The sequence below is a fragment of the Dermochelys coriacea genome, chromosome 18 (assembly GCF_009764565.3).
Source record: "Dermochelys coriacea isolate rDerCor1 chromosome 18, rDerCor1.pri.v4, whole genome shotgun sequence".
In the NCBI taxonomy this organism is placed as follows: domain Eukaryota; kingdom Metazoa; phylum Chordata; order Testudines; family Dermochelyidae; genus Dermochelys; species Dermochelys coriacea.
In genome coordinates this window covers 660853-684431 of record NC_050085.1, presented here as the reverse complement: position 1 = coordinate 684431, position 23579 = coordinate 660853, and the positions used below count along the sequence as shown (strand labels likewise).

Here is a 23579-nt window from a genome sequence, read left to right as displayed (position 1 = left end):
CTGTGGCTGTGCTGCGGGTCTTTTATTCCAGTGTAGACATAGCCTGGGATGCCTTGTCAGCTCTTCTCTTGATCTTGTTTTTAGGTAGCACTTTGCATCCCAAAGTATTTTCCAGCCTGTAAAATCCAATCCTGCTCTCATTCAAGTCCATGGCAAAATTTCCTCCACATTTTTTTAACATCCGCACAATGCAGAAATATCTTCATCCAAAAGGGTACCCACCTCTGGAGTGGAATGCAGCAGTCATCAAACTTAGCATAGCATTACTTAGAACAGGAGGAAAAGTATTCTGTATCCAACAGAAACTTCCAGTGGGAGAATTTAAATTGGCAGAAAGTTACTAGCATTTGACAAATACAACAAAAAGGTGTGAATGTTTTTTAAATAAAAACACTGGTCCAGATCCTCTTCTGGTGTAAACTGGCACAGCTCCACTGAAGCCAGCAGAAAATATGGATCAGTAATGTTAACTGTATACACAATCCTTATTGGCACTTTAGACTTTCTTGCAAACAACCAAAGAAAGATTAAGTCTCATGAATATCCTCAAATGTGTTTGCACCAGAGATTATAATTATTTCTTGCTTGTATTATCGTATCACTGAGGAGCCCCAGTCATGGCCCAGGATTCCGTAGTGCTAGGGGCTGTCCAGAGACAGAACAAAAAAGAAAAGGAGTACTTGTGGCACCTTAGAGACTAACAAATTTGTTAGTCTCTAAGGTACCACAAGTAGTCCTTTTCTTTTTTGCGAATACAGACTAACATAGCTGCTACTCTGAGAGCAGAACAAAAGCTCTAAGTGCCACCATCTTGGATTTCTCCCCACATCCCTTCCATTAGTTTGTCATTCAGACAGGGAGCAGAAATAACCTAATGTGATTTCAGGCCCTACAGATAATCAGCAGCAAATATTTTTCTGTCCACACAGGCTGAGCTCCAGTATATTCCTGTAAAGTGTCAATTGAACAAAAACTTGTAAAAATTGGTCTGCTTGCAAGTTACCTGCGAATGGGGAAGAGGCTCAATTAATTGGAAACTTTTTTCCAGCAAATAGCCCAGCACTGGTAACTTCCCATTTGTAATTAGTTCATGATAGCAGAGTTAATATGTGATCCTCATGATTGTAAGCCCTCCACAACAAGAATTTTATTTGTCTCTCTGTATAGCACGGAGCACAATGGGGCCTTGATCCTGACTGAGGCCTTTGAGAGTTCCAATAGTGCAAGTGTTCACTGAAAATAAATGAGCCAGTGTCTCACTTTTCACATCTCTTGTGAGAGCCCTCCTGCAGTACAGCATCCCCTAGCACTGTGAGGGGCCCTAGGTGAGCACTAGCTCCAGGAGAAGGGTCTGCCATGTCCCCCTTCCCACCCATGCCTGATCCTCAGAGGTTCAGAGTCTGTTACACTCCCTAGAGCCTGGCCTTTTAGCTCAAACTAGACATTTATGCTTCTAATTCTAGAGGACCCTGGTTCAATCCTGGTGTGTCAGCCAAGATGGCAGCCAATGACACTTCCTGTAGCACTTGGCATCTCAATCTCTGGCCAAGGGTTAACCAGGCCTTACATAGCTTGTGTAATCTCTATTGAGATTGCAGCCTAAAATGGCATAGCTGTGCTTCTTGCTATTATTGTGCTAGGTTTCATTGGTGCATTATGTGTGACCATTCCTGTTACCTTTTATTGGCCTCTGTTGTGTTCTGCTTCAGCAGTGTTTCTCTGGCTGCCACCTCACCCTTCACCCTCATCAGTGTCTGGCACTGTTCCTTGGGTACTAGTGTTTTCTGACCTTTTCTCCTGCCCATCCCTCTAAATGCAGCTCTCTTGTTCCCATGCACCATCTACAGGCCCTTGCCTGCAGAGTTTGTTCCTGTTAATAGGTGGGAGTGGGCCATGCAGATATTGCTGCATCTAAATCTTTACCCCTTCCTGAAAGGAGATTATTCTAATCTCAGTCTAGTTCCTTCAAAACAATGAAGAATGGAAAAACTCTTTGAAAAGGGACTGTGTAGGGACTTAAACATCCCATTGTGCCAGTGAATTTCTGCAGCTGCCAGGCTCCAGGGCAGAAAGCGAGCTGACTTTCATCTGCTGCCAGGAGCTGTAACCTTGGGTGTCTTGCTACTGTTATCTTCAGTATCTGTGCTGTGCACATCAACAGCGAGACAGTGCTCCGAATCCTTGGTTCTGAGTGAGAGGTGCATAACTTTTGTTGTCCACACTCTGAAGTTTATTCCTTGCTGCATATGTGAGGCATGCAGATTGCAGAGGACAACGGCCAGACTGCTTAGCAGGAGCTCAGCTGTACAATAGGTCAGTGCAAAGATATTTCACCTGTGGCCAACTCCTGTCTGACTGTAAAGGAGATGTCCTATCTAATTGAGGAGACACACTAATGCACATCAAAGATACAACATGTCTCTAACTCTGCTCTGAGTAAGGGGCTCTGCAGCTAAAGGCCAGTTTTCCAGAGAACTTGCATATCTTTCACCTGCTTCCTTCCCTGTCCTCTCCCAACTCCTAGCTGAACAACAGGAAGATATTCTTCTCTTCAAATAATCAGATCTGTCTGGAGTCCAGCGCCTCAGACACTTGGCAAAAAGCCAGCATATTCCAGTACCATGAACATGCATAGCATTTTACCAGGGCCTCTGCCCTGATGGGCTCTCAGTCCAAGCTAAGAGAGGAGGTGGAGAGGGAAAGGAGGACAGGGCTTGTCACAATAAAATCACATGGCTGCTTTGATTAAATGATGCAGGAGTTGGTGTGCCTCAAACTTTTTTTTGCTTGTAATGTCTCTTCCTTGGTGGTCAAAATCTGTTGGGGCAGGAGGGGGAAGGGAGAGCTTCTTGCAGGGCTGTGGTTACAATCCTGGTGTCATTTGGTATGCAAAATGCTAAGGTGATCAATAACCTTATCCACAGGTGGAGACTGGACACTGCTCTGTTCCAGTGCTGCAATTCTCCATTCCTAACTCCTACACACGGCACTGCATGGCTGCAGAGACTAGCCACAAACACACACCAGGTGGAGTTAAATTTGACAGTACATCAATTTAGGGTAAAAATGTTAGAGGGATTGTGTAATTATGCTAACAACAAGCATTAGAAATCCTGAGTGAAAGTTGAGTTTAGATTTCTTTTAAGTGTAGCTTTAATTAAGATTTTCTTTAGCTTGAGTTGAGTTAATTTTAACATCCCTGTAATGTGTTTTACCCTTCAGTTACTGATACATACACTCAATTAGTTATTGTATTGTGGTGGCGCTTAGCAGCCCCAGCCACAGACCAGGACTCCATAGTGCTTGGAGCTGTACAAATTAGGGTGACCAGATGTCCCGATTTTATAGGGACAGTCCCAATATTCAAGGCTTTTTCCTTATAAAGGGACCTATTACCCCCCACCCCCACCCCTGTCCCGATTTTTCACACTTGCTGTCTGGTCACCCTAGTACAAATACAGAACAAAAAGAACTGACAATGTAAATACACTACATAGAATGCACACATTCAGCCTTCATCCCATCTTAACGTAGTTCTTGGGTTTTGTGGCCTGGGAATTTCCTTTTATTTTTATTATTATTAAAAATGTCATACATTAACACTGAACAAAAAACCAACAGGAGGTTTGCCATGTGCCATTTCTGATTGGCTGACATTACATATTGCCAACCTTAATAGTTTTTAAATGATAGAACTAAGGGCAGATTCAGCAGTGCACGAAAGCAGTACTGAGTAGCCAGCACACACTAGCCAGTTTACCGGGGTTTACCCCTGCCTAGCCAGAGCAACACCCAGCAACCAGAATGTACTTGGGAATTTGGTCCTTAATTTGCCAGTGACTAATGGTCTTAGGAGGCTGTGTTAGTGAGGCTGGTGCTATGTGAAGAGGGGTCAGGGCAAGCCCAGTCTCTGAGTCCCATTGGCTTTGTGCTTTAAGGGCTCCTGCTACACTCCTGCCTCAGTTCCCTGGCAGTGCTGACTAAATTTCCAGTAGATCTGAGGCAGCAGTGCCAGGGGAGCATTTCATATGCCTGTGCCCAGTATAGTGTACTGCCACAATCCTTAAAAGAGCAATGACAGTAAGGCCAAAAATATCTGCCAATAAGAACTCCTGACACATGTCCTGTCACCACACCAGAGAGTCATTACAACCAGTAGGGTTTATTGGATTCAAATTAGCTGGAGAGGAAAGGGGGTGATTGGCTCAGTTACCTCTATCACAGTGGCACCACTTAAGCCTGTCTGGAGACTACATAATCATAAGAATTAGATACAATAGTTAAATAGCTTAATTACAACCTAATTTCTTACAATATAGCCTATGCACAAGGTTTGAATTTAGTTTAATTATATGGAAAGCTTGAATTGTCTGTGCTACTCCATTGTTAAGATCACTTGGGACAAAGAAGACTGATGCAGGGCTGGTCTATTCTAGAAAATTAGGTTGACCCAGCTATGTCGCTCAGAGGTGTGAAAAATCCATGCCCCTGAGCAACAGAGTTAAGATGACCTAAAGCTGTGTGTAGACAGTGCTAGATTTACAGAAGAATTCTTCCATCCACCTAACTATCGCCTCTTGGAGAGGTGAATTACCTATGCCAGTCCCATAAGAAGCTGTGAGATGCTAAATTTCTTATAGGACTCAGTTTGTTTATTTAGCTCTAACTCATTACCAGATTCATTCTGTACTCAGAGTAAGAGCCTGTCTACACCTGAAACGCCACAGCACCACAGCTGCAGCGCTTTGGAGTAGAGGACACTGCCTATGCTAAGGGGAGGGCGTCTCCCATCGCTCTAGTTAATCCACCTCCCCGAGAGGCAGTAGCTATGTGGACTGAAGAATTCTTCTCTCAACCTAGCACTGTCTACACTGGAGGTTAGGTCGGCTTAACTATGTTGCTCAGGGGTTTGCATTTTTCACACCCCTGAACAATGTAGCTGGGTCAACCTAATTTTGTAGTGTAGACCAGGCCTAAGTGCTCTATGCTGTGGGAGAATACACCGCACAGAGATTGAATTCCTGCTTCAAGTGCAAAACTGTGCTCAACCCTAACGATGGTGTTGCAACAAATGCGTCCATGGTATATGCATCCTGAAATACTTCAGATAGCAAAGTTCTCAGAGGGACCCTGGGGGAGCCATATTTGCCAGAGGATGCCCTTCTCCTTACTACTAAACTCACCTTGGAGTCAGAGTAGCAGCCGTGTTAGTCTGTATCTGCAAAAAAAACAGGTATACTTGTGGCATTTTAGAGACTAACAACTTTATTTGAGCATAAGCTTTTGTGGGCTACAGCCCACCTCATCGTATGTATGCTGTGGAAAATACAGTAGGAGGATTTTATATACACAGAGAACATGAAACAATGGGTGTTAACATGCACACTATAACGAGAGTGGTCAGTTAAGATGAGCTATTACCAGCAGGAGAGAAAAAAAAACCTTTTGTAGTGATAATCAAGATGGGCCATTTTCAGCAGTTGACGAGAACATGTGAGGAACAGTAGGGGGAAAAATAAACATGGGGAAATAGTTTTATTTTGTGTAATGACACATCCACTCCCAGTCTTTATTCAAGCCTAATTTAATGGTGTCCAGTTTGCAAATTAATTCCAATTCAGCAGTCTCTCGTTGGAGTCTGTTTTTGAAGGTTTTTTGTTGTAATATTGTGACTTTTAGATCTGTAATCGAGTGACCAGAGAGATTGAAGTGTTCTCCGATTGGTTTTTGAATGTTATAATTCTTGATGTCTGATTTGTGGTCCATTGATTCTTTTACGTAGAGACTGTCCAGTTTGGCCAATGTACATGGCAGAGGGGCATTGCTGGCACATGATGGCATATATCACATTGGTAGATGTGCAGGTGAATGAGCCTCTGATAGTATGGCTGATGTGATTAGGCCCTATGATGGTGTCCTAATCTTCCTACTGTATTTTCCACTGCATGCATCTGATGAAGTGGGCTGTAGCCCACGAAAGCTTATGCTCAAATACATCTTTTAGTCTCTAAGGTGCCACAAGTACTCCTGTTCTTTTCACCTTGGAGTGAAAGTTTCAGCTTTCAAAACCTGAATTAGGACTTCAAGAGTGCTCAGCATTCCCCTGAAGTCAATTAGAAGACTTGCAAAATGGGAGCAGAGTCAGGTCAGGACTGAATGCTCTTGGGATTCAACCACTAACATGCTTTTTCACCATTTACACTGTCAGCTATTGTTGCATTTTACCCAGCTTGAGCCATGAGGCTTGATTGTTTGGCTTCCCTTTCTGCCTCTTTGTGTCCAGTTTTGGTCCCCCCACTACAGAAGGGATGTGGACAAATTGGAGAGAGACCAGCGGGGAGGGCAATGAAAATTATCAGGGGGATGGGGCACATGACTAACAAGGAGAGGTTGAGGGAACTGTGGTTATTTAGTGTGCAGAAGAGAAGAATGAGGGGGGATTTGATAGCAGCTTTCAACTACCTGAAGGGCGCTTCCAAAGAGGATGGAGCTAGGCTATTTTCAGTGGTGGCAGATGGCAGAACAAGAAGCAATGGTCTCAACTTGCAGTGGGGGGGTTGGATATTAGGAAACACTATTTCATTGGGAGGGTGGTGAAGCACTGGAATGCGTTACCTAGGGAGGTGATGAAATCTCCATCGTTAGAGGTTTTTAAGGCCCGGCTTGACAAAGCCTTGGCTGGGATGATTTAGTTGGCGTTGGTCCGGCTTTGAGCAGGGGATTGGACTAGATGACCTCCTGACGTCTCTTCTAACCCTAATTTTCTATGATTCTGTTATTCTCTACAAACACCTCATGCATAGCTAGGGATATTGACCTTTTCTGCAACAACACTTGTCGTACTTAAGGGGCAAGTCAGAACTGTGATTGAGCCAGTTCCTCTGCAGCTCTCCGTGCTGTGTTAGCAAACCTATGAGGTTGCCTCACAGAATGTAGTCTGCTAGGACTGAGCTCTGTTATTTCCATGCCTTGCTTAGGACAGTGACTTCAGACCCAGCTTGTGGGATGGGAAGCGTAGTCTGTAACCCATTCCTGCTCTCACAAATGCAGTGTGTTGTCGCTTAGTCTAGTGCTAAACCAAAGGTCCCATTGGTCAGGAGCCAGGTGGCCATAGCTGGAGCAAACAGACAACTTGGCAAATAAACCTCCCTACTCAAAACCATCAACTGTCTTGTTGCTCTGAGTCCAACATGGACTGGGTCAGTTCCAAGGGAATGCCATTCTCTTCTCCGCTGCCTGCCTCCCTCCCTCCGTTCATATTGAGGCCTTGCCTTTCCTCCAGAGGGCCAGGAGAGTCTGTCTCAGACTCACTGAGTGGTCAACAGGCTTGATTCAGACCGACAAGCTCAAGGAGAGCCGTGTGTTTGGGCAGCCTGCAGTCTACAGGGCTGTAATACATGGATCTGATTCCCATGGTTGGGCTGGGTGGTGAAATGCAGGAGGTCAGCTTAGATGATCTGATGGTTCCTTCTGACCTTAAACACTAAAGACTCAGCCTTCCCTTCCCCAGGGAAAGCCCCTTTGCTCCCCGCTTGGCTGCAGTCCTCAGGTCTTGCAAACACTGCTCCTTCAACGGCCAAAGGAAATGAGTCCTCTCTGTGTCAGAGCAGCTGTGCCTCACCTGTATTTCCTGTTGCCTCCTGATGGTTTCTGCAGCTGGAGGGTGCTGCCAGAGTTACCACCTTGGATAGATGTTGCAGGGCAGGGCAAATGTTAAGCCCACTAAATGGTATTTTGCTGCCCTAGGTGCTTCCCACCCCAAACTGTCTGGAGGGGTGGCCAGCTAGCATAGTGATGGTGCAGTGGCTACTGGCATGGGGAGGAAGGGCCTTAGGAGCAGATTTCTCATACCCAAGCAGTTCTCAGCTGCTGGAGGAGAGGCAGGGGCTACTCTTAAAGAGGCAAACCACCTGAAACTGGGCTTTAGGAGCAGATAGACCAGACCCTCACTGATGTGGCTGTTTGAGGGGTGGCCAGTCCAAGGGGAGCCCCAAAGAATAAGCCTATATTTCCCCCAACACAGTCATGCATAGGAAATGACAGCCCTAGACAATTAGTCTCAGTACCTGTTTTAGATGCCTCTGGCCTCTGTTACCACAGCATCTGTGCATCTCGCCACCTTTTATTTATCCTCCCACTCCTGTGTGGGCAGGGCTATTATCCCCATTGTACAGATGGGAAATGGAGGCACAGAGAGACTAAGGGCATATCTACACCAAAAAAAAAGGTATGTTTTAACTTGGGTTAGCCAGCTCAGGTTAAAATAGCAATGAAGATGCAGCATCTCTGCTTTTAATGTGTGTTAGCAGCTCCAGTTAAAACCTATAGGGCAGCCTGAGATCGAACTCTGGCTGCCAAGTTAGTGTGTATTTTAACCCCAGTTAGCTCATCTGAGCTGAGAGGTCACCTTTGCATGCAGTGTAGACATACCCTGGCCTAAATGATTTAGCCAAGGTGACACAGAAAGCCTGTGACAAAACAGGGAGTTGAACCTGGCCCCCCCCACGGCCAGCACTCTAATCACTGGATCATCCTTCCCCTCTGGGATAGGTGGTACTGTCAAGAAAATCAACAGGGGATTTTTTTTTTTTTTTTAAAAACCTGTTCCACAGTTAAGCTCGGTGGGTCAGCTCCTCAGCTGGCGTACGTTAGCAGAGCTGTAGTGATCCCTATGGCACTACCCCTATGCCCACCAGCAGAGCTCAGTCCCGGGCAGGCTACATGGAAATAGTTTGCATTGATGTGAAATCAAAACCCTGGATTTACTCACTCTGGATATTTTTTGCAAATGTGTTAAGCAGTAGGAATTGAACCCATGTCTTGAGCATCAGGCCACTAGATCAACCTTCCCCCCAGACTAGGGGTGACAACAGAAGAAGTACTATAGGGAACAATACTGCCTGGGAACACTGTTGCCCTAATAGGTCTCTTCCATCTCTGGGCTCCAGGATTTTTTATTCAATGCTGCAGCACCATAATACCCTGTCCCTATATTCTTATGTGGCCCACATTAGGATAAAGCCTTACATTGCATTGAAGTAAAGGGATTTGCCTAATCAGTTACTTATGAACCAGCAGGGAGCTCTGCAAAGCCATCCTATGCATCCTATTCTTCAGTGTTTCCTTTATTTGACTTCCAGTCAAATGGAAATGTTTAGATAACAGCATGGAGGTAACAAAACACACAAGTGCATCCATCTGTGGTTTGGAGCATCTGCTGGGCAAGGGAGCTGGGCCCGAAGTTTCCAAATGCCAGCCAAGCTCCTGGAAGCTCCTCCTCACCCAGCTGATGAAAACTACCCAAACACATGTCTGAATGGGAACAGGTGATGATGGCTCTAGACTTGCCAAGGTCTTGAAATATTCCATTTCCAGTGTTCTGGGTGCGTTTCCTCTGATTGTGTCTCCCTTCCTGTTAGGATTTCTGGTTAGTGCAGAGTTCTTTCCAGTTCCTAAGCTTTACATGGGCTCTTCCCCCTCCTTCTATCAACCCTCCCCAAAGAATCTGGAGCTTTGCTGACCTGCGAGTGACTTGTTCATAGCAATCTCTGTGCAGCACTGTCTGCATGTAGCACAGCTCCTGTTGCATTAGAAATAAGCAATGAGTTTTCAGATTATTTTAAATAAACTATCCCAGTTACCTTCCATCACTGGCATGTCTTCTGGGGGTGGGAGGGGGGCAAGATCTGAACAGTATCACTTAAAATACAAGTCTATAAAAACAGAAAAATGTGAGGGAGGACATTTTTCTTTGTAGCTCCAATTCAAGGGTTATTGACCTCATGGGAAGGTGTAGACATTCCATCAGTGTGGGAGAGTAATTGGACTGATTCTTCCTTTTCCCTTCCTAGGTAAATTTCCGTGGCTCTGGAAACAGCAGGAGTTGCTGGACAGAACGCACTCACATTGAGAAGCGTCTTCTGGTCCTGATCGTGGTTCTAGCACTCAGCCTCTTGGCCTGTGTCTTAGCCCTGGGATTCCAGTACAGAGATAGTAAGTCCTTCATTTGCATGGGATCTATGTATGGTAGCTGTAGGGTGACTGTGTGAAGAGCACTGATGGCAGCTGCTACAGAAGTGAGCCAGGGGTTACAGCTGAGCTCCTCATGGGCAGGTCAGATCACAAAATCCATTGCAACAATCGGCATCCTTGCTATAAGACTCAGAGGCCTCGGGTTTGAAATGGGGATGAAGGCTAAACCACCTTCCCCTGCATCAAGGGCCTTTCTGGGGCAAGGCTGAGAGATGCTGACAAATGTGGTTGGAAGGAGGATTCCGTTCTCTGGGACATCAGGCAACTCTTTGATTAGCACTGGATTCCTCTGGGTGGGGCAGAGGGAAATAAAGGCTGCTTTGCATACGTTGTTCAAGATGTGTAAAGAACTTGTGAACTCCTCCCCCCATGTGCATTTAGGGACAACGTTCCCCTGGCTCTAGTCAGCCAGATTGTCCCTGGCATTGGTGGGAAGTGGCACCATGGTAAAATAAGAGGGACTTTAAGCCCTGTCATCCTGCATTGCTTGCCCCTGCAGTGAGTTGCTGTAGGATAGTTTGGGAGCCCCGAAACCCTTTTTTAAGGGATCTGAGACCCTAACTAAAAGAGGGAGGAAATGAAGAATGAGACTCACTTGCTAAGAGAAGTAGCCAAAAAGTCCAATTGAACATGTGCCCAGACACCGGAAGTGTCTTATCCCATTGGGTTTGTCTCAGACTCTGCCCCACCTTGATGCCGAAGCCTTCCCAGCAAATTCTGTTTTCAACCCAAGGCACCAGGACAAACTTCGGATGCCTCCAGGGTGGCTTGTGGTCTGATGTTCTGCCCCTTCCCTTTCAGGGCCATCCAAATCATGTCTGACGGAAGCCTGCATCTCCGTGACCAGCTCCATCCTGAGCTCTCTGGACCGAACAGTGAGCCCCTGCGAGGATTTCTTCAAATATGCCTGTGGTGGGTGGATGAAGGGAAACCCCGTGCCCGATGGCCACTCGCGCTGGGGCACCTTCAACAACCTCTGGGAGCACAACCAGGCCATCATGAAGCACCTTCTAGGTGAGTGTCTGTCATCTTATGTACCACCCATGAGGCAGGGTGGCCATTCACAAGAAGAAGAGGAAAAGCAGCAGGAATCCAGGGACTGGGGAGATGCCCATCAGCTGATCCATCCTTGTGACTCTGGGGTGCTGACTTTCCATCTCCATGAACCTGGATAGGCTGGTCCCAATAAAGATCCTACTCCTTCTGAGAGAGGTAAAGGTTACAATGTTGCCTCAGAGAACTGTTAGTATCTGGGCAGTGCTCTCCCATGCTGTAAGATGGGCCAGGAACCAAGCAAGCGCTGCCAAACAATCTCTTCCCACCTCTCACAAGTGCATGTTCTGCAGCTGGGTGGGACCAGCCCTGCAGCATCATTTCCCAGTGCTAGCTTTGCCAGAAGCAAACTCTGCCTTGCATTCAAATGGCTCCTGGATCTTTCACTTCCAAAAAGTGGGGGGTTAGGGGACGATGATTGCAATGCTATCTGCCAGTTGACAAGAGGGCAGTGGCTTGGGTTTTTGCTCCTGCTGGGTTTCCACAATAATTAAGGACATTAGTAGAAGTATTGCCAGCAGATCAAGGGAAGTGATTATTCCCCTCTATTCAGCACTGGTGAGGCCACTCCTGGAGTATTGTGTTCAGGTTTGGTCCCCCCCATTACAGAAGGGATGTGGACAAATTGAAGAGAGTTCAACAGAGGGCAACAAAAACGATTAGGGGGCTGGGCCCATGACTTACAAAGAGAGGCTGAGGAAACTGTGGTTATATAGTCTGCAGAAGAGAAGAGTGAGGGGGGATTTGATAGCAGCCTTCAACTACCTGAAGGGGGGTTCCAAAGACGATGCAGCTCGGCTGTTCTCAGTGGTGGCAGATGACAGAACAAGGAGCAATGGTCTCAAGTTGCAGTGAGGGAGGTCTAAGTTGGATATTAGGAAACACTATTTCACTGGGAGGATGGTGAAGACTGGAATGGGTTACCTAGAGAGATGGTAGAATCTCCATCCTTAGAGGTTTTTAAGGCCCGGCTCGACAGAGCCCTGGCTGGGATGATTTAGTTGGTGTTGGTCCTGCTGTGAGCAGGGGATTGGACTAGATGACCTCCTGAGATCTCCTCCAACCCTAATATTCTATGATTTGGTCACAGAGGTCATGGATTTCATGACTTTAACAGATGTCTGTGAGTTCTTCAGTCTCAGGCCCAGGCAGTGGGGCTCAGGGATGGAGCATCAGCTCCACCCCCTGACCCACCTCGGCAGGCCATCTCGCCTGTAGGTCAGTCAGTGTCAATGCCTCCACATTCAGCGGAGATTTTTGGTTGCTGTGATCATACCCTGATTTTTACACATTTTTACCATGGCTGATCAGTGAATTTTGCTTAATTTTACCATGACAAAAGCTTATCCATAATAATAATAAAAGTAGCCCCTATTCAAAGAACTAGGTGCCCTGACACATAACAAAATTAAAATTAACCAGCAGAATACTGTCTTCCCCCTGACATTGAGACCCAAGAGATCTGAATCTTTTAGAAAATACACAACTTCCTCCCCCCCACTCCTCCCACCCCCCACAGATCTAACCCCACCCAGCACAGAAGTTTGCAATGTGTCCCAAGGTTGCTGGAGGCATAGATATAGTATAGATGCACTGTGCAGCATGCCCTAAAGATCCAAATAACCAAGCTATTTCAGACCTGCGGATCCCTCACTAAGAAAGCTCAACTGCCAGCCGTCACTCTTTTAAATTAAGTGGATCCAGCATGAGTGGCTTTGCACACTGCAGCTATGAGGATATGAGAGAGATTGCCCTTACTGAGCAGAAAAGTCCTGTCTCTTGTGAACCTGGGTGAGTGAGACAAGTTGCCCAAAGAGAGAGATGGGAGTGTCTCTGGGGGACTGAGAGTCCTGTGCTGGTGGAAGAAACTGTGAAGCAGTGGGGGTGCCAATCTGCAGGGGAGCATCATCCAGCCCCCTGATGGGAGTGTTGAAGAGCAAGGGGCTATGGAGGATCCCATAAAACATGATGCTCCCCCTGTGCAGCTCTCTGTAATTCTGCCAGGGCTTTGTCCTCTGATTTAATCCTTGGAACTCGGGCACCTCCCTGCCTGCACACTAAGGGGGTGCTCGCCATGTGCTGTGTGCCGGCAGCCTCCAGAGGGGTTAGCCTCTCTCCGGTGCCAGCTCCAGCCAGGGCAGGATGTGATCCAACAGCTCAGATGTGGCGTCTGTGGCCTCAGCCAGGAAACCAGATCTTTCCAGTATTTATTTTTCTTTACGCCCCCAGGATTTTTGCCTTTTGTGTTCATTGCTTTGTCTAGGATAGAGGAGAGTTTGCAGAGTGAGTTTGAGGCCTCGCCCCCTCACTGCGGAGAGAGCCTCTTTGTTTCATTAACCAAGGCGGGAGCGAAATGTGGAATTGCCAACTTGTTTTGAGGGGAATAACAATCCAGGCCAGGACCTTCTGTCCTTGATTCCAGACACTCCTGGCTAAGGAAGCCCCTTGGTATCTGGCAAGGACGGAGCTCATTGTCTTTTACCCGAAGCAGTATTAAAATTCAGTGGCCCGGTAGGAAGCCCACTCTCTGTTAGCCTGAGCTCCTGTTGTTGGGCATTCTAGGGCTCCTCTCTGGATTCCAGGCCTAGCTTGTGCTCTCACACACACACACACAAGAGTTCAGTGTTTGATGGGTTTGCCCCAGCTGATCAGCCATAAACCCATTTTCATGTGGGCATGTAGGTGGGGTGTGAGGCCTGCAGTTCTGAGACATAGCTGTGATTCTGCCCCACTTCAGGTCCCATATTCAGCTCTGGGCAGGCAACTTTACTACATGGTGACACAGCCTCAGTTTTGCTGGGGTAACTGAGAAGGTAGCAATGGCTGCAGGGCCCTCATGCTGAGACACTTGCTCCTTGAACATCTAGGAAAATCACTAACTCTGGACTTTTCCTCCCTCAATCATTATTTGCAAACCCTTATATCAAACTGTGTTTTGCTTATTGAGCTAGTCTGAGACAGGACCTGCCCCCAGCACAGGCTAGTCATTAGAATCGTTAGAATACCAGGGTTGGAAGGGACCTTAGGAGGTCATCTAGTCCAACTCCCTGCTCAAAGCAGGACCAATCCCCAATTTTTGCTCCAAATCCCAAATGGCCCCCTCAAGGATTGAATTTACAACCCTGGGTTTAGCAGGCCAGTGCTCAAACCACTGAGCTATCCCTCCCCCCTAGTCAAGTGTCTTGGATTGAACTCCCTGCATATAAAACTAGAGTCTCTTCAGGCTAACGCCCAGTGCTCACTATGGCTGATGCTTGTGCTGGTGCAGGTTCAGAAGGGAAGCACCTTGTGTCTCCCCTATACAGGATTTGGGGACAGGTCATATGGCCCTGGGGCTGCCCTAACTTGTGCAGCTACTTCAATACCCCATGCAGCTTTCTTTGTAGGAGCATAGAACTACAGGGCACAAATCCACTCTGGCCCTCTCCCCTTTTCTCTGGCCACCTGCACCCTACTTTGGCTTGCCCCAGCACATCTCCTGAAGAGAAGATGCTGTCTGTGTCAGGAGTAGGGGTTCTCCTGTGCTCAGTTGGGAGTTACTCCTGTCCTACAGCCCTTTTTGCAACAGCCTCACTCGCTCCACCAGTCCACAGAGGTGGCTTGGAGAATGGAGGAGAATTGCTGCCAGGTTTATGGCTGGGGAAAGGGCCTCTCTTACATGTCTCAGCAGACTGAGAATGATAACTCTGCCTTCCTCCTGGGACCTCCAGCCTAGCATGGATCCTGCAGACATGGTCACAAGGTCCACATTATAGTAGAGGAACTTTTATCACTTGCAGCAGCAAACCCAGAAGTGGTCTTACTTAAATGCTCTCTCCTCCTGCTCTAAAACTCCCTGCAAGCTTCCCTAGAGTGACTCACTAGCCAGTCTGACCAAGGGCAGAATCTTGACCCCAGTAATAAAGTGGGTAGTGGAGAGGAAAGGGTAATTCATGCTTCCCTGTAGCCCTCATTTCTCTGATTCTGGAGCAGAGTGGGCTTTGCAGCATCCACCTCTTTCTATGATGAAATCTTCTTGCCCAAGGATAGGGATAACTTACAGTGAGAGGGAGATGGGGAATTCATAAGGGAAATGCAGAGAGGAAGGTTAGATGGGGACAGGGGATGTTATAATAAACGACTAAACAAGCACAAAATCTCAGTGGTGAACTGCACAAGCTTAGCCTAGCCAGCCCCATGAATTAATGGGTGGGTTAATGCAGTGGCTCTTAACCTTTCCAGACTATTGTACCCCTTTCAGGAGTCTGCTTTGTCTTGCATACCCCAAGTTTCACCTTACTTAAAAACTACTTGTTTAAAAATCAGACATAAAATACAAAAGTGTCTCAGTACACTATTACTGAAAAAATGCTGACTTTCTCATTTTTACCATATAATTATCAAAGAAATCAATTGGAGTATAAATATTATACCTATATTTCAGTGTATAGTACATAGAGCAGTATAAACAAGTCATTGTCTATATGACATTTTAGTTTTTCCTGACTTCCCTAGTGCTTTTTACGTATCCTGTTGTAAAACTAGGCAGATATCTAGATGAGTTTATGTACCCCCTGGAAGCGTTCTGCGTACCCCAGGGATACGTGTACCCCTGGTTGAGAACCACTGGGTTAATGAGTGCAAACCGCAGTGACTGTATGCAAGAAACACATGTCCCTGCTGAGGCAGTACAATTGGCTCAAGGAGAGAAGAGGTTCATCTCTATTGCCCCCTGGTGATAGCAAAGCTGGCATCTGTTCCAAAGGCTCCCATCATAGAATTGTAGAACTGGAAGGGACCTTGAGAGGTCATCTGGTCCAGTGCCCTGCCTCATGGCAGGACTAAATATTATCTAGACCATCCCTGACAGGTGTTTGTCCAACCTGCTCTTAAAAATCTCCAGTGACGGAGATTCCAGAACCTCCCTGGGCAATTTATTCCAGTGCTTAACCACCCTGACAGTTTTTCCTAATGTCTAACCAGTCATGAGGTTACATTTGCAGCCAGGCCCGATTGGGGCTGGGGGGTGGGGGATATGGAGTGCTGGCTGTTGGTGGCATGTATCCACATAGTGTGGCTCTACCTGGCATGAACCTGGGCTGGCTTAAAAGTCCCATCAGCAGAGAAAGTCAAGCCTTTGTGACTGCCAATGACTTTGTTGTTGATTTCTAATCTGAACAACTCTTTACTAGGTGCAGCTTTCTCTCCTTAGTTGTGCTAAGAGTAAGGCTGCCAAATAAAAACAGGGAAGTGACTTTCAACCAGACACGAGAGAGCTACCTGCAGCTGGGTGCTGATGGCTTCCATGGGCTTTATCATAGATCCATGTTGATCTCTGCATGCTCTCAGCATGTGAAAGGAGAAGTGGGGAAATTGCATCTGTACAGCTGCAGCCCTCAGGGCAGTGTTTGTGCAGACTTTGAGCAAACAAATGGATCCTTATCAGTGCTATTGACTCAAAGAACCAGGCTGGTTCTGACGATAATTATCTATAGAGGATAGTGAGGAAGTTCTTGCTTCATTGGAGAGGTGCGGTACTGGGCTGTGTTCCTCTAGTTTCTGATCCATTGCAGACTGCAGGGTACATTTTGCACTTAGTGTCAGGGTCACAGTGGATATGCCACATACCAAGTGGCCTGAAAAGGGATATAGCATCAAGCAGAGCAGTTCTGCATAGGATTGTTTTTTTACTTTAAAGGGACCTGGGATAGTAAAAACATGCAGGCAGATTCCAGGTTGCATCTGGGGTTTGTGTAATCACTGCAGATCTCTAATTTAAAACAAAATTCAGTTACATCACAGAGCAAAATATTAGTTATAACATTTCAGGGCGGTTGCAGCCATCAGAGAAATCCGACCTGCTAATGTTAAATGAAACCAGCAGTGCTAATAACAAACACATGTGCTGGAGACAAGACTCCCATTGCTGTCCCAAAACTGCTGCCTAGACCTACACGGTCGGTGTTCCATAGCTTCTGGGGGCTTGGCAAGAAATGTCCCCCAGATCACAAACTATTATGACTCGGACCATCGGGGTGGCTTGAGGGTAAATTTTAGGTAGCAATGAAACCAATTCAGAATAGGCAGCAGGAAGTCAGAGCTAGCTTGGGAACCTAATTGTCAGTACTCTCTCACTGGGATTAGCCACTAAGAAATCCATCCCAGCTGAGGCTACTAGCCATGCCTGGTGCCTACAGGGGGCAGATGCTGCACAGCTCAAACGAGCACCTCAAAGTTTAGCTAGGTTGCGGAAGGCAACTCCTTCCCAAAGAGGGAAGGTAGGAGCATGGGGTTACTCCATTCCCACAGAGTTCCACAGCAGTTTATTCTATTTGGTTTTATTTTTGTTGTATCCATACATACAAGCCCACTCATTCCATGACTGTTACAGGCTGTGGCATGCACAAAGCCATGTGAGTTCTTCTCTGCTGGATAGAGCTCTAAGAATATATAGAATGTAAGCACAATTCATCTTAGATGGGATGCATTTATTAAATACATTTTACATAATCAAGCTTCTACCCAGCCTGGGTTCCAGCTTGATCTCTTTTCAGAGTAGCAGCCGTGTTAGTCTGTATTCGCAAAAAGAAAAGGAGTACTTGTGGCACCTTAGAGACTAACAAATGTATTAGAGCATAAGCTTTCGTGAGCTACAGCTCACTTCATCGGATGCATCGGAAGCTTATGCTCTAATAAATTTGTTAGTCTCTACGGTGCCCCAAGCTTGATCTCTGTTATCTACCATGGCCTTTGGCTCCCTGTTTGAAACATTTTGCATCACACAGAGCCATCTAGGGACTGAATCATATATTGCAAGTAAACATAGCCTTACAGGGGTGAGGATTCTGTTATTATATTTGTTATTATTATTTATATTTGTCATAAATATAAAGGGAAGGGTAACCACCTTTCTGCATACAGTGCTATAAAATCCCTCCTGGCCAGAGGCAAAGTCCTTTTACCTGTAAAGGGTTAAGAAGCTAAGATAACCTCACTGGCACCTGACCAAAATGACCAATGAGGAGACAAGATACTTTCAAAGCTGGAGGGGGGGGGAGGGGGACAAAGAGTTCTCTCTGTCTGTGTGATGCTTTTACCCGAAACAGAAAAGGAACGGAGTCTTAGAACTTACTAAGTAATCTAGCTAGATATGCGTTAGATTTCTGTTTTGTTTAAATGGCTGGTAAATAAGTTGTGCTGAATGGGATGTATATTCCTGGTTTTGTGTCTTTTTGTAACTTAAGGTTTTGCCTAGAGGGAATCTCTGTGTTTTGAATCTGATTACCCTGTAAGGTATTCACCATCCTGATTACAGAGGTGATTCTTTTACCTTTTCTTTAATTAAAATTCTTCTGTTAAGAACCTGATTACTTTTTCATTGTTCTTAAGATCCAAGGGTTTGGATCTGTGTTCACCTATACAAATTGGTGAGGATTTTTATCAAGCCTTCCCCAGGAAAGGGGTGTAGGGCTTGGGGGGATTTTGCGGGGAAAGACGTCTCCAAGTGGACTCTTTCCCTGTTCTTTGTGTAACACTTCGGTGGTGGCAGCATAAGGTCCAAGGACAAAAGGTAAAAGTTTGTACCTTGGGGAGGTTTTAACCTAAGTTGGTAAGAATAAGCTTAGGGGGTCTTTCATGCAGGTCCCCACATCTGTACCCTAGAGTTCAGAGTGGGGAAGGAACCTTGACAATATTGCTCTACAGCCTTCTTGTTCTCACTATCTTTATTTTCTAGATTAGTTCTTAAACTAAATGCTTCACTTAATTACAACACAAAAAATCTCCTCTTCTCCTGAAAGGAGGGCTGGGGGGCCTTTAAATCATTTACATTCTCCATTGTTCATATCTTTTTGATTCATTTTCTCCCCCATCTCTAACTGTCCTCATTGCTGATTGTCTGTCCTACTATAGGAAGGGTGGGTGTGAGGCATTTTCTAAAAGAATTTGAAACTAAACGGACTCTGTCTTACATCAGCCGTTCTTGTGGGCTGCCTACACTATGGCCAGTGGAGTTATTTTCATAGATTTCAGGCCAGAAGGGACCATTAGATCAGCTAGTCTGACTTCCTGCCATCACACAATCCATCAGACAAGCACTTCCACTCAGTTGCACCTGTAATGAGTAATAATTTGGGTTTGACTAAAGCCTCTCCCAGAATGGATCCAGTCTTGATTTGCAGATTTAAATGGAGAATCCACCACTCCCCTTGGGAGTTGGATCTAGTGGTTAATCACCCTTCTTGTAAAATGTGTGTGGCTTATTTCTTATTTGAATATGTCTTTAATTTACAGTCATTTGTTCTTGTTCTGCCTTTCTCTGCTAGATTAAAAAGCCCTTAGTTGCTGGTGTTTTCTTCTTGTGAAGCTGTTCATACCTAGTCATTTCTTTTTGATAAGTTAAACAGATGGAGCTCCTTCCATCTCTCCCTGTAAGGCATTGTATCCAGCTTTCTAATCATTTTTGTGGTTCTGCTCTATATCCTCTCCCAATTTTTCAATATTCTTTTTAAAACGTAGACACCAGAACTGGATGCAACATTCAATTATTGGTCTCACAAATGCTGTATAGAGGGGTAAAATTACCTCCCAGCTCTGACTCACTGCATTGTTGATACATCCAAGAATTCTATTAGTGTTTTTTGCCACAGCGTTGCAATAGGAGCTCAAGTTCTGATGTTTGAAAAGGATGTAGAGGTCATAGTGGACAGCATCACTGCTTTGCAGGCTGCAGTCCTGTATTCGATAGGACTTGCCTGTGTGGGTTTTTTTCCCCCCTAGATGTCGGATTTAGGTTGACAGAGTGATGGAGTTCTAGGGAGGGAACCTTAACAGATTGTAGAAGCTAGAAACAGAAAACATCTATTGGGCCATGCCATCCATCCAGTCCAGAAAGACCAGTGCAAAATTGTTCCCTATAGGATGTGTTCTAGTGCTTGGTCCATTTAATTTTAAAATCTTTCATAGTTGAAAGGTTGGATTATTCAAAGGATGTTCCCTGGTGGATTCCAATTGGTTATAAAGCTGCCCAGATTGTAGGTCCTAAATCTGACAGAAAGTGTGTGGGTGCATGTCCCTTTGACTAGTGGATGGCTGCTCAGAGCAGACCTACCCTTTTATGGCTTCCTTTTTAAGGCCTGTCCTAAGTATCTTGCTCTGGCCTGAGGGAGAGTTTATTATCTGTCTTTCAAGGAGCTGCTTGCAGACTTAGGGATCTTATTATGCAAATAAATGAGAGCTAACAAGAAACCTAGCCCCAGGAACACAGCAACTTACAGTCAGTTCAGCAACGGGAGCCAGCCCATCTGCAGAACTTTCAAGGGCTTCTGGGAAAGGCCTTTTGTTTTGCTTTCCTGGTCTTGCTTCTCCAGAGGGAGCGCTCTGCCACTGCAGTGTGTGGAGATGGGACCAGGCAGCCAGAGACACAAATTAGCGCCCCATTTTGGCAGGTTGGAATTGCTGAACTTCGAATGCCCTGGTGGCATCTCCAGTAGCAGATGAAACAACACAACAAAGAGCTCCTGCATGAAGCTTTTGCTCCCTCAATTGCCACTTCCCAGGCAAAGGAGCTGGCGTGGGCCTGGTGCTGGGGACTGGTTCACATGGCAATGGAGGCACTTTGTTCCCTGGGCTCTGAGAGCCTTTCCCAGATCTGGCTTTCTCCAGCTCATACAAGTGGGTTGTGTTTGGTTTTTGTAGCACACAGATGTGCAAGTGTTTGGCTACTATCTCCCTGACTTCCTTCCCAACCCTCAGGGAGAGCTCTGTCACTGTCACAGCTTTGATAACTCCCTCTGCTCCACACCTCTGTAGACCTGCCACATGCCTCCCATCCTTCCAGCTCCAACGGACAAAGGCCTTCTTCAGTGAGGGCTAGGCTTGTTTTAAGTGTAAGCAGGCCCCAATGCAGCTATTGCTTAACGCACGTCGGCACATCCATGATTCACACCGTTGCCTGCTATGCTGAGTAGCAGGGTTAGCACAAGCTGGGGAAATCCACTTTCCCATGCTCTCTTCCGCCAGGGAGAGCACGATTGGGAGCGGCTTTCACCCCTGGAGCCTGAGAACCCTTCCAAGGTGACTCCCCATTGCTCAGTCAGAGTGCACTCCTCTCATCCGCTCCAGTCAAGCAGGTTTCCATCACAGGTCACCTGTTCTCCCCTCTGATGCCAATAGGAGTTCTCAGGGGGACATCACACTTGAGCGCCTCTTCAATGCAGCTGCGTAGCTCACGGTGGATCATGCCAGAACAGCCTGCAGTGCCATGTTTAGATAGATCTGGAGCTAGGGCCCAGCGTGGAGGTAATTGGTGGAGTAGGAAGTCACCCCAATATTATTTCTGTGTAAGATACTGCCGTCTACATTGCCTTTTCTATGGGTGAGTCCAGTGAGGGAGCCTTTTAAGAGATTTGAACACTGGGCGTCTCCATCTCCAGTAGACAAGTGGTGACTTCAGTGTCAGGTGTCCTGCCCTCCCTTCTGTTGGAGCCAGCAGGTTACCATCCAGAAGGGCCTTCTAAACTATTTCTTGCTGCTCCCTTTACAAGCAGCATCTTGCTCACTCTGTTATGCAAAAAGCACCTTCCAGCTGATACAGGCCTTAGCCCAGCTCCTACTGGTGTTTGCAGGGGAGTCTCACCTAGCAGACTGCTGTCTACAAACCAGGGAGTCACTTGAAATACTGCTGGGGTTGCACGTGGGATGCATGTGTGTCAAGCCCAGCCACTGAATGATGAGGACTCCCTGACTTGGTTACATCTGCCCTGTTGTCTGGCTAGCACCGTCTTTGCTGCCCCACCTCTTCCTTGTCTCTGGATGCTGAGTTCCATAAGGGAAACAATTGCACCCAGCAGTATATGGGCTTCAGCTGTGTATGTGAGTAGCTGCCTAGAAACTGAGATGAGAACAGGCTTATGGGAGCAGTTTCCCTCTCATCCTGGGTTATTAGAATAATCTCTGTTGTTTAATCTGGCTGCTCCAGTCCCTGTCACTCTCAGCAGGAGGGACTGCTGGGGTCAGCATATAGGACTGCTGGCTGCAGAGGAGGTCTGTTACTTTGGCTGGCAGTCGTTAGTATCTACCCCCTGTGGTGTTTCCCCCCAGAATTATCATTATAAGGCAGTGGGGGTTTCCCACTGGGGCAAGGGAGTGGAGGGACTTCAAAAACACTCAGTGTAGGCAAGGCCTGTGGGAACAATGGGGGATTGTTTCTCAAGGATCAGTCTCTGAAGCTGGAGGAGGTGGAAGATTGGGGACTTCAAATCAGAGATGACCTTTGGAAAACAGAGAGCCTTCCTGGAGAACTGTGGCCCTGCCAGCACTTGAAAGCTATAAATGGGGATATTGAGGGAGGGGAAAATACTTTCATTGATCTGGGAGAGCTCTTCAGAGAGACACAGTGTGGGGATGCTGCCTTTCTTCTGGGCTTAATTTGTTCAGGGCTGAGTCCCGGCACCTGTGGGCCTGGCAGTTCATAGCCCCGGCACCTCTGCACCTGGCAGTACATAGCCCTGGCACCTCTCTGGTAGGGTTGCCAGGCATCCGGTTTTTGACCAGAACACCTGGTTGAAAAAGGACCCTGGCAGCTCCGGTTGGCACTGATGACCAGGCCGTTAAAAGTCCAGTCGGCTGCGCTATGGGCACCTGGGGCTAAGGCAGGTTCTCTGCCTGCCCTAGCTCCACACGGCTCCTGGAAGTGGCCGCCAGGTCCTTACGGCCCCTACATGCATGAGTGCCCAGGGAGGCTCCACGCACTGCCCCCGCTCCAGTGCCAGCTCCGCAGCTCCCATTGGCTGGGAACTGTGACCAATGGGAACTGAGGGGGCGGCGCATGTGGGCACAAGGGCAGCACTCGGAGCCTCCCTGGCTGCACATGCACACAGGGGCTGCAGGGACTTGGTGGCCCCTTCCCAGGACCCTGCACCCTCTCCCGCACCCCAACCCCCTACCCCAGCCCAGAGTCCCCTCCCGTACCCAAAGTCCCTCCTGGAGCCCACACCCTGCACCCCCCCAACACCCTGCCCCAGCCCTGAGCCCCCTCCTGCAACCCAAGCCCCTCATTTCCAGCCCCATCCCAGAGCCCTCACCCCCCTCCCGCACCCCAACTTCCTGTACCCCAAACCTCTCATCCCCAACCCCACCCCAGATTCCACACCCCCAGCTGGAGCCCTCACCTCCCCCCCCACACACACTGCAACTCCCATCCCAGTGAAAGTGAGTGAGGGTGGGGGAGAGCGAGCGACGGAGGGAGGGGGGGATGGAGTGAGCGGGGGCAGGGCCTTGGAGAAGGGGCGGGGCAGGGGTCGGCTTTGTGTGATTAGAAAGTTGGCAACCCTAACCTCTGGGCCTGGTAGTTCAGAGCCCTGGCACCTCTGGGCTTGCTGGATCACTTATGAATGTAAAAAAATTGCTTGAGCCCTAGCTCCTCTTTCATTACTAGTTAAGCACTGCTTTTCTTACCAAGTACAGGCTGTCCCTCCTAAACAGCAATGCTTGGGGTGACCTGGAATCATCGGCAT

The 23579-nt window shown here is 47.2% G+C and overlaps 1 protein-coding gene across 6 annotated transcripts in view; it reads left to right on the top strand.

The window, feature by feature from the left end:
* The window catches only part of ECE1 (endothelin converting enzyme 1), a 117268-nt gene that overhangs the window by 58879 nt on the left and 34810 nt on the right, over nt 1-23579 (top strand). For 5 of the 6 annotated variants that reach the window (XR_006276294.1, XM_038376594.2, XM_043499798.1 and 2 more), the window contains exons 3-4: nt 9852-9993; nt 10834-11046. Coding sequence is in view for 5 of the 6 variants with exons in the window: in XM_038376594.2 (XP_038232522.1) it covers nt 9852-9993; nt 10834-11046 (355 nt within the window). In the remaining variant the exon portion in view is untranslated. Of the gene's footprint in view, nt 1-2210; nt 2314-9851; nt 9994-10833; nt 11047-23579 lie in introns of those variants that run through there. The other variant, XM_043499800.1, reaches the window with a different exon arrangement.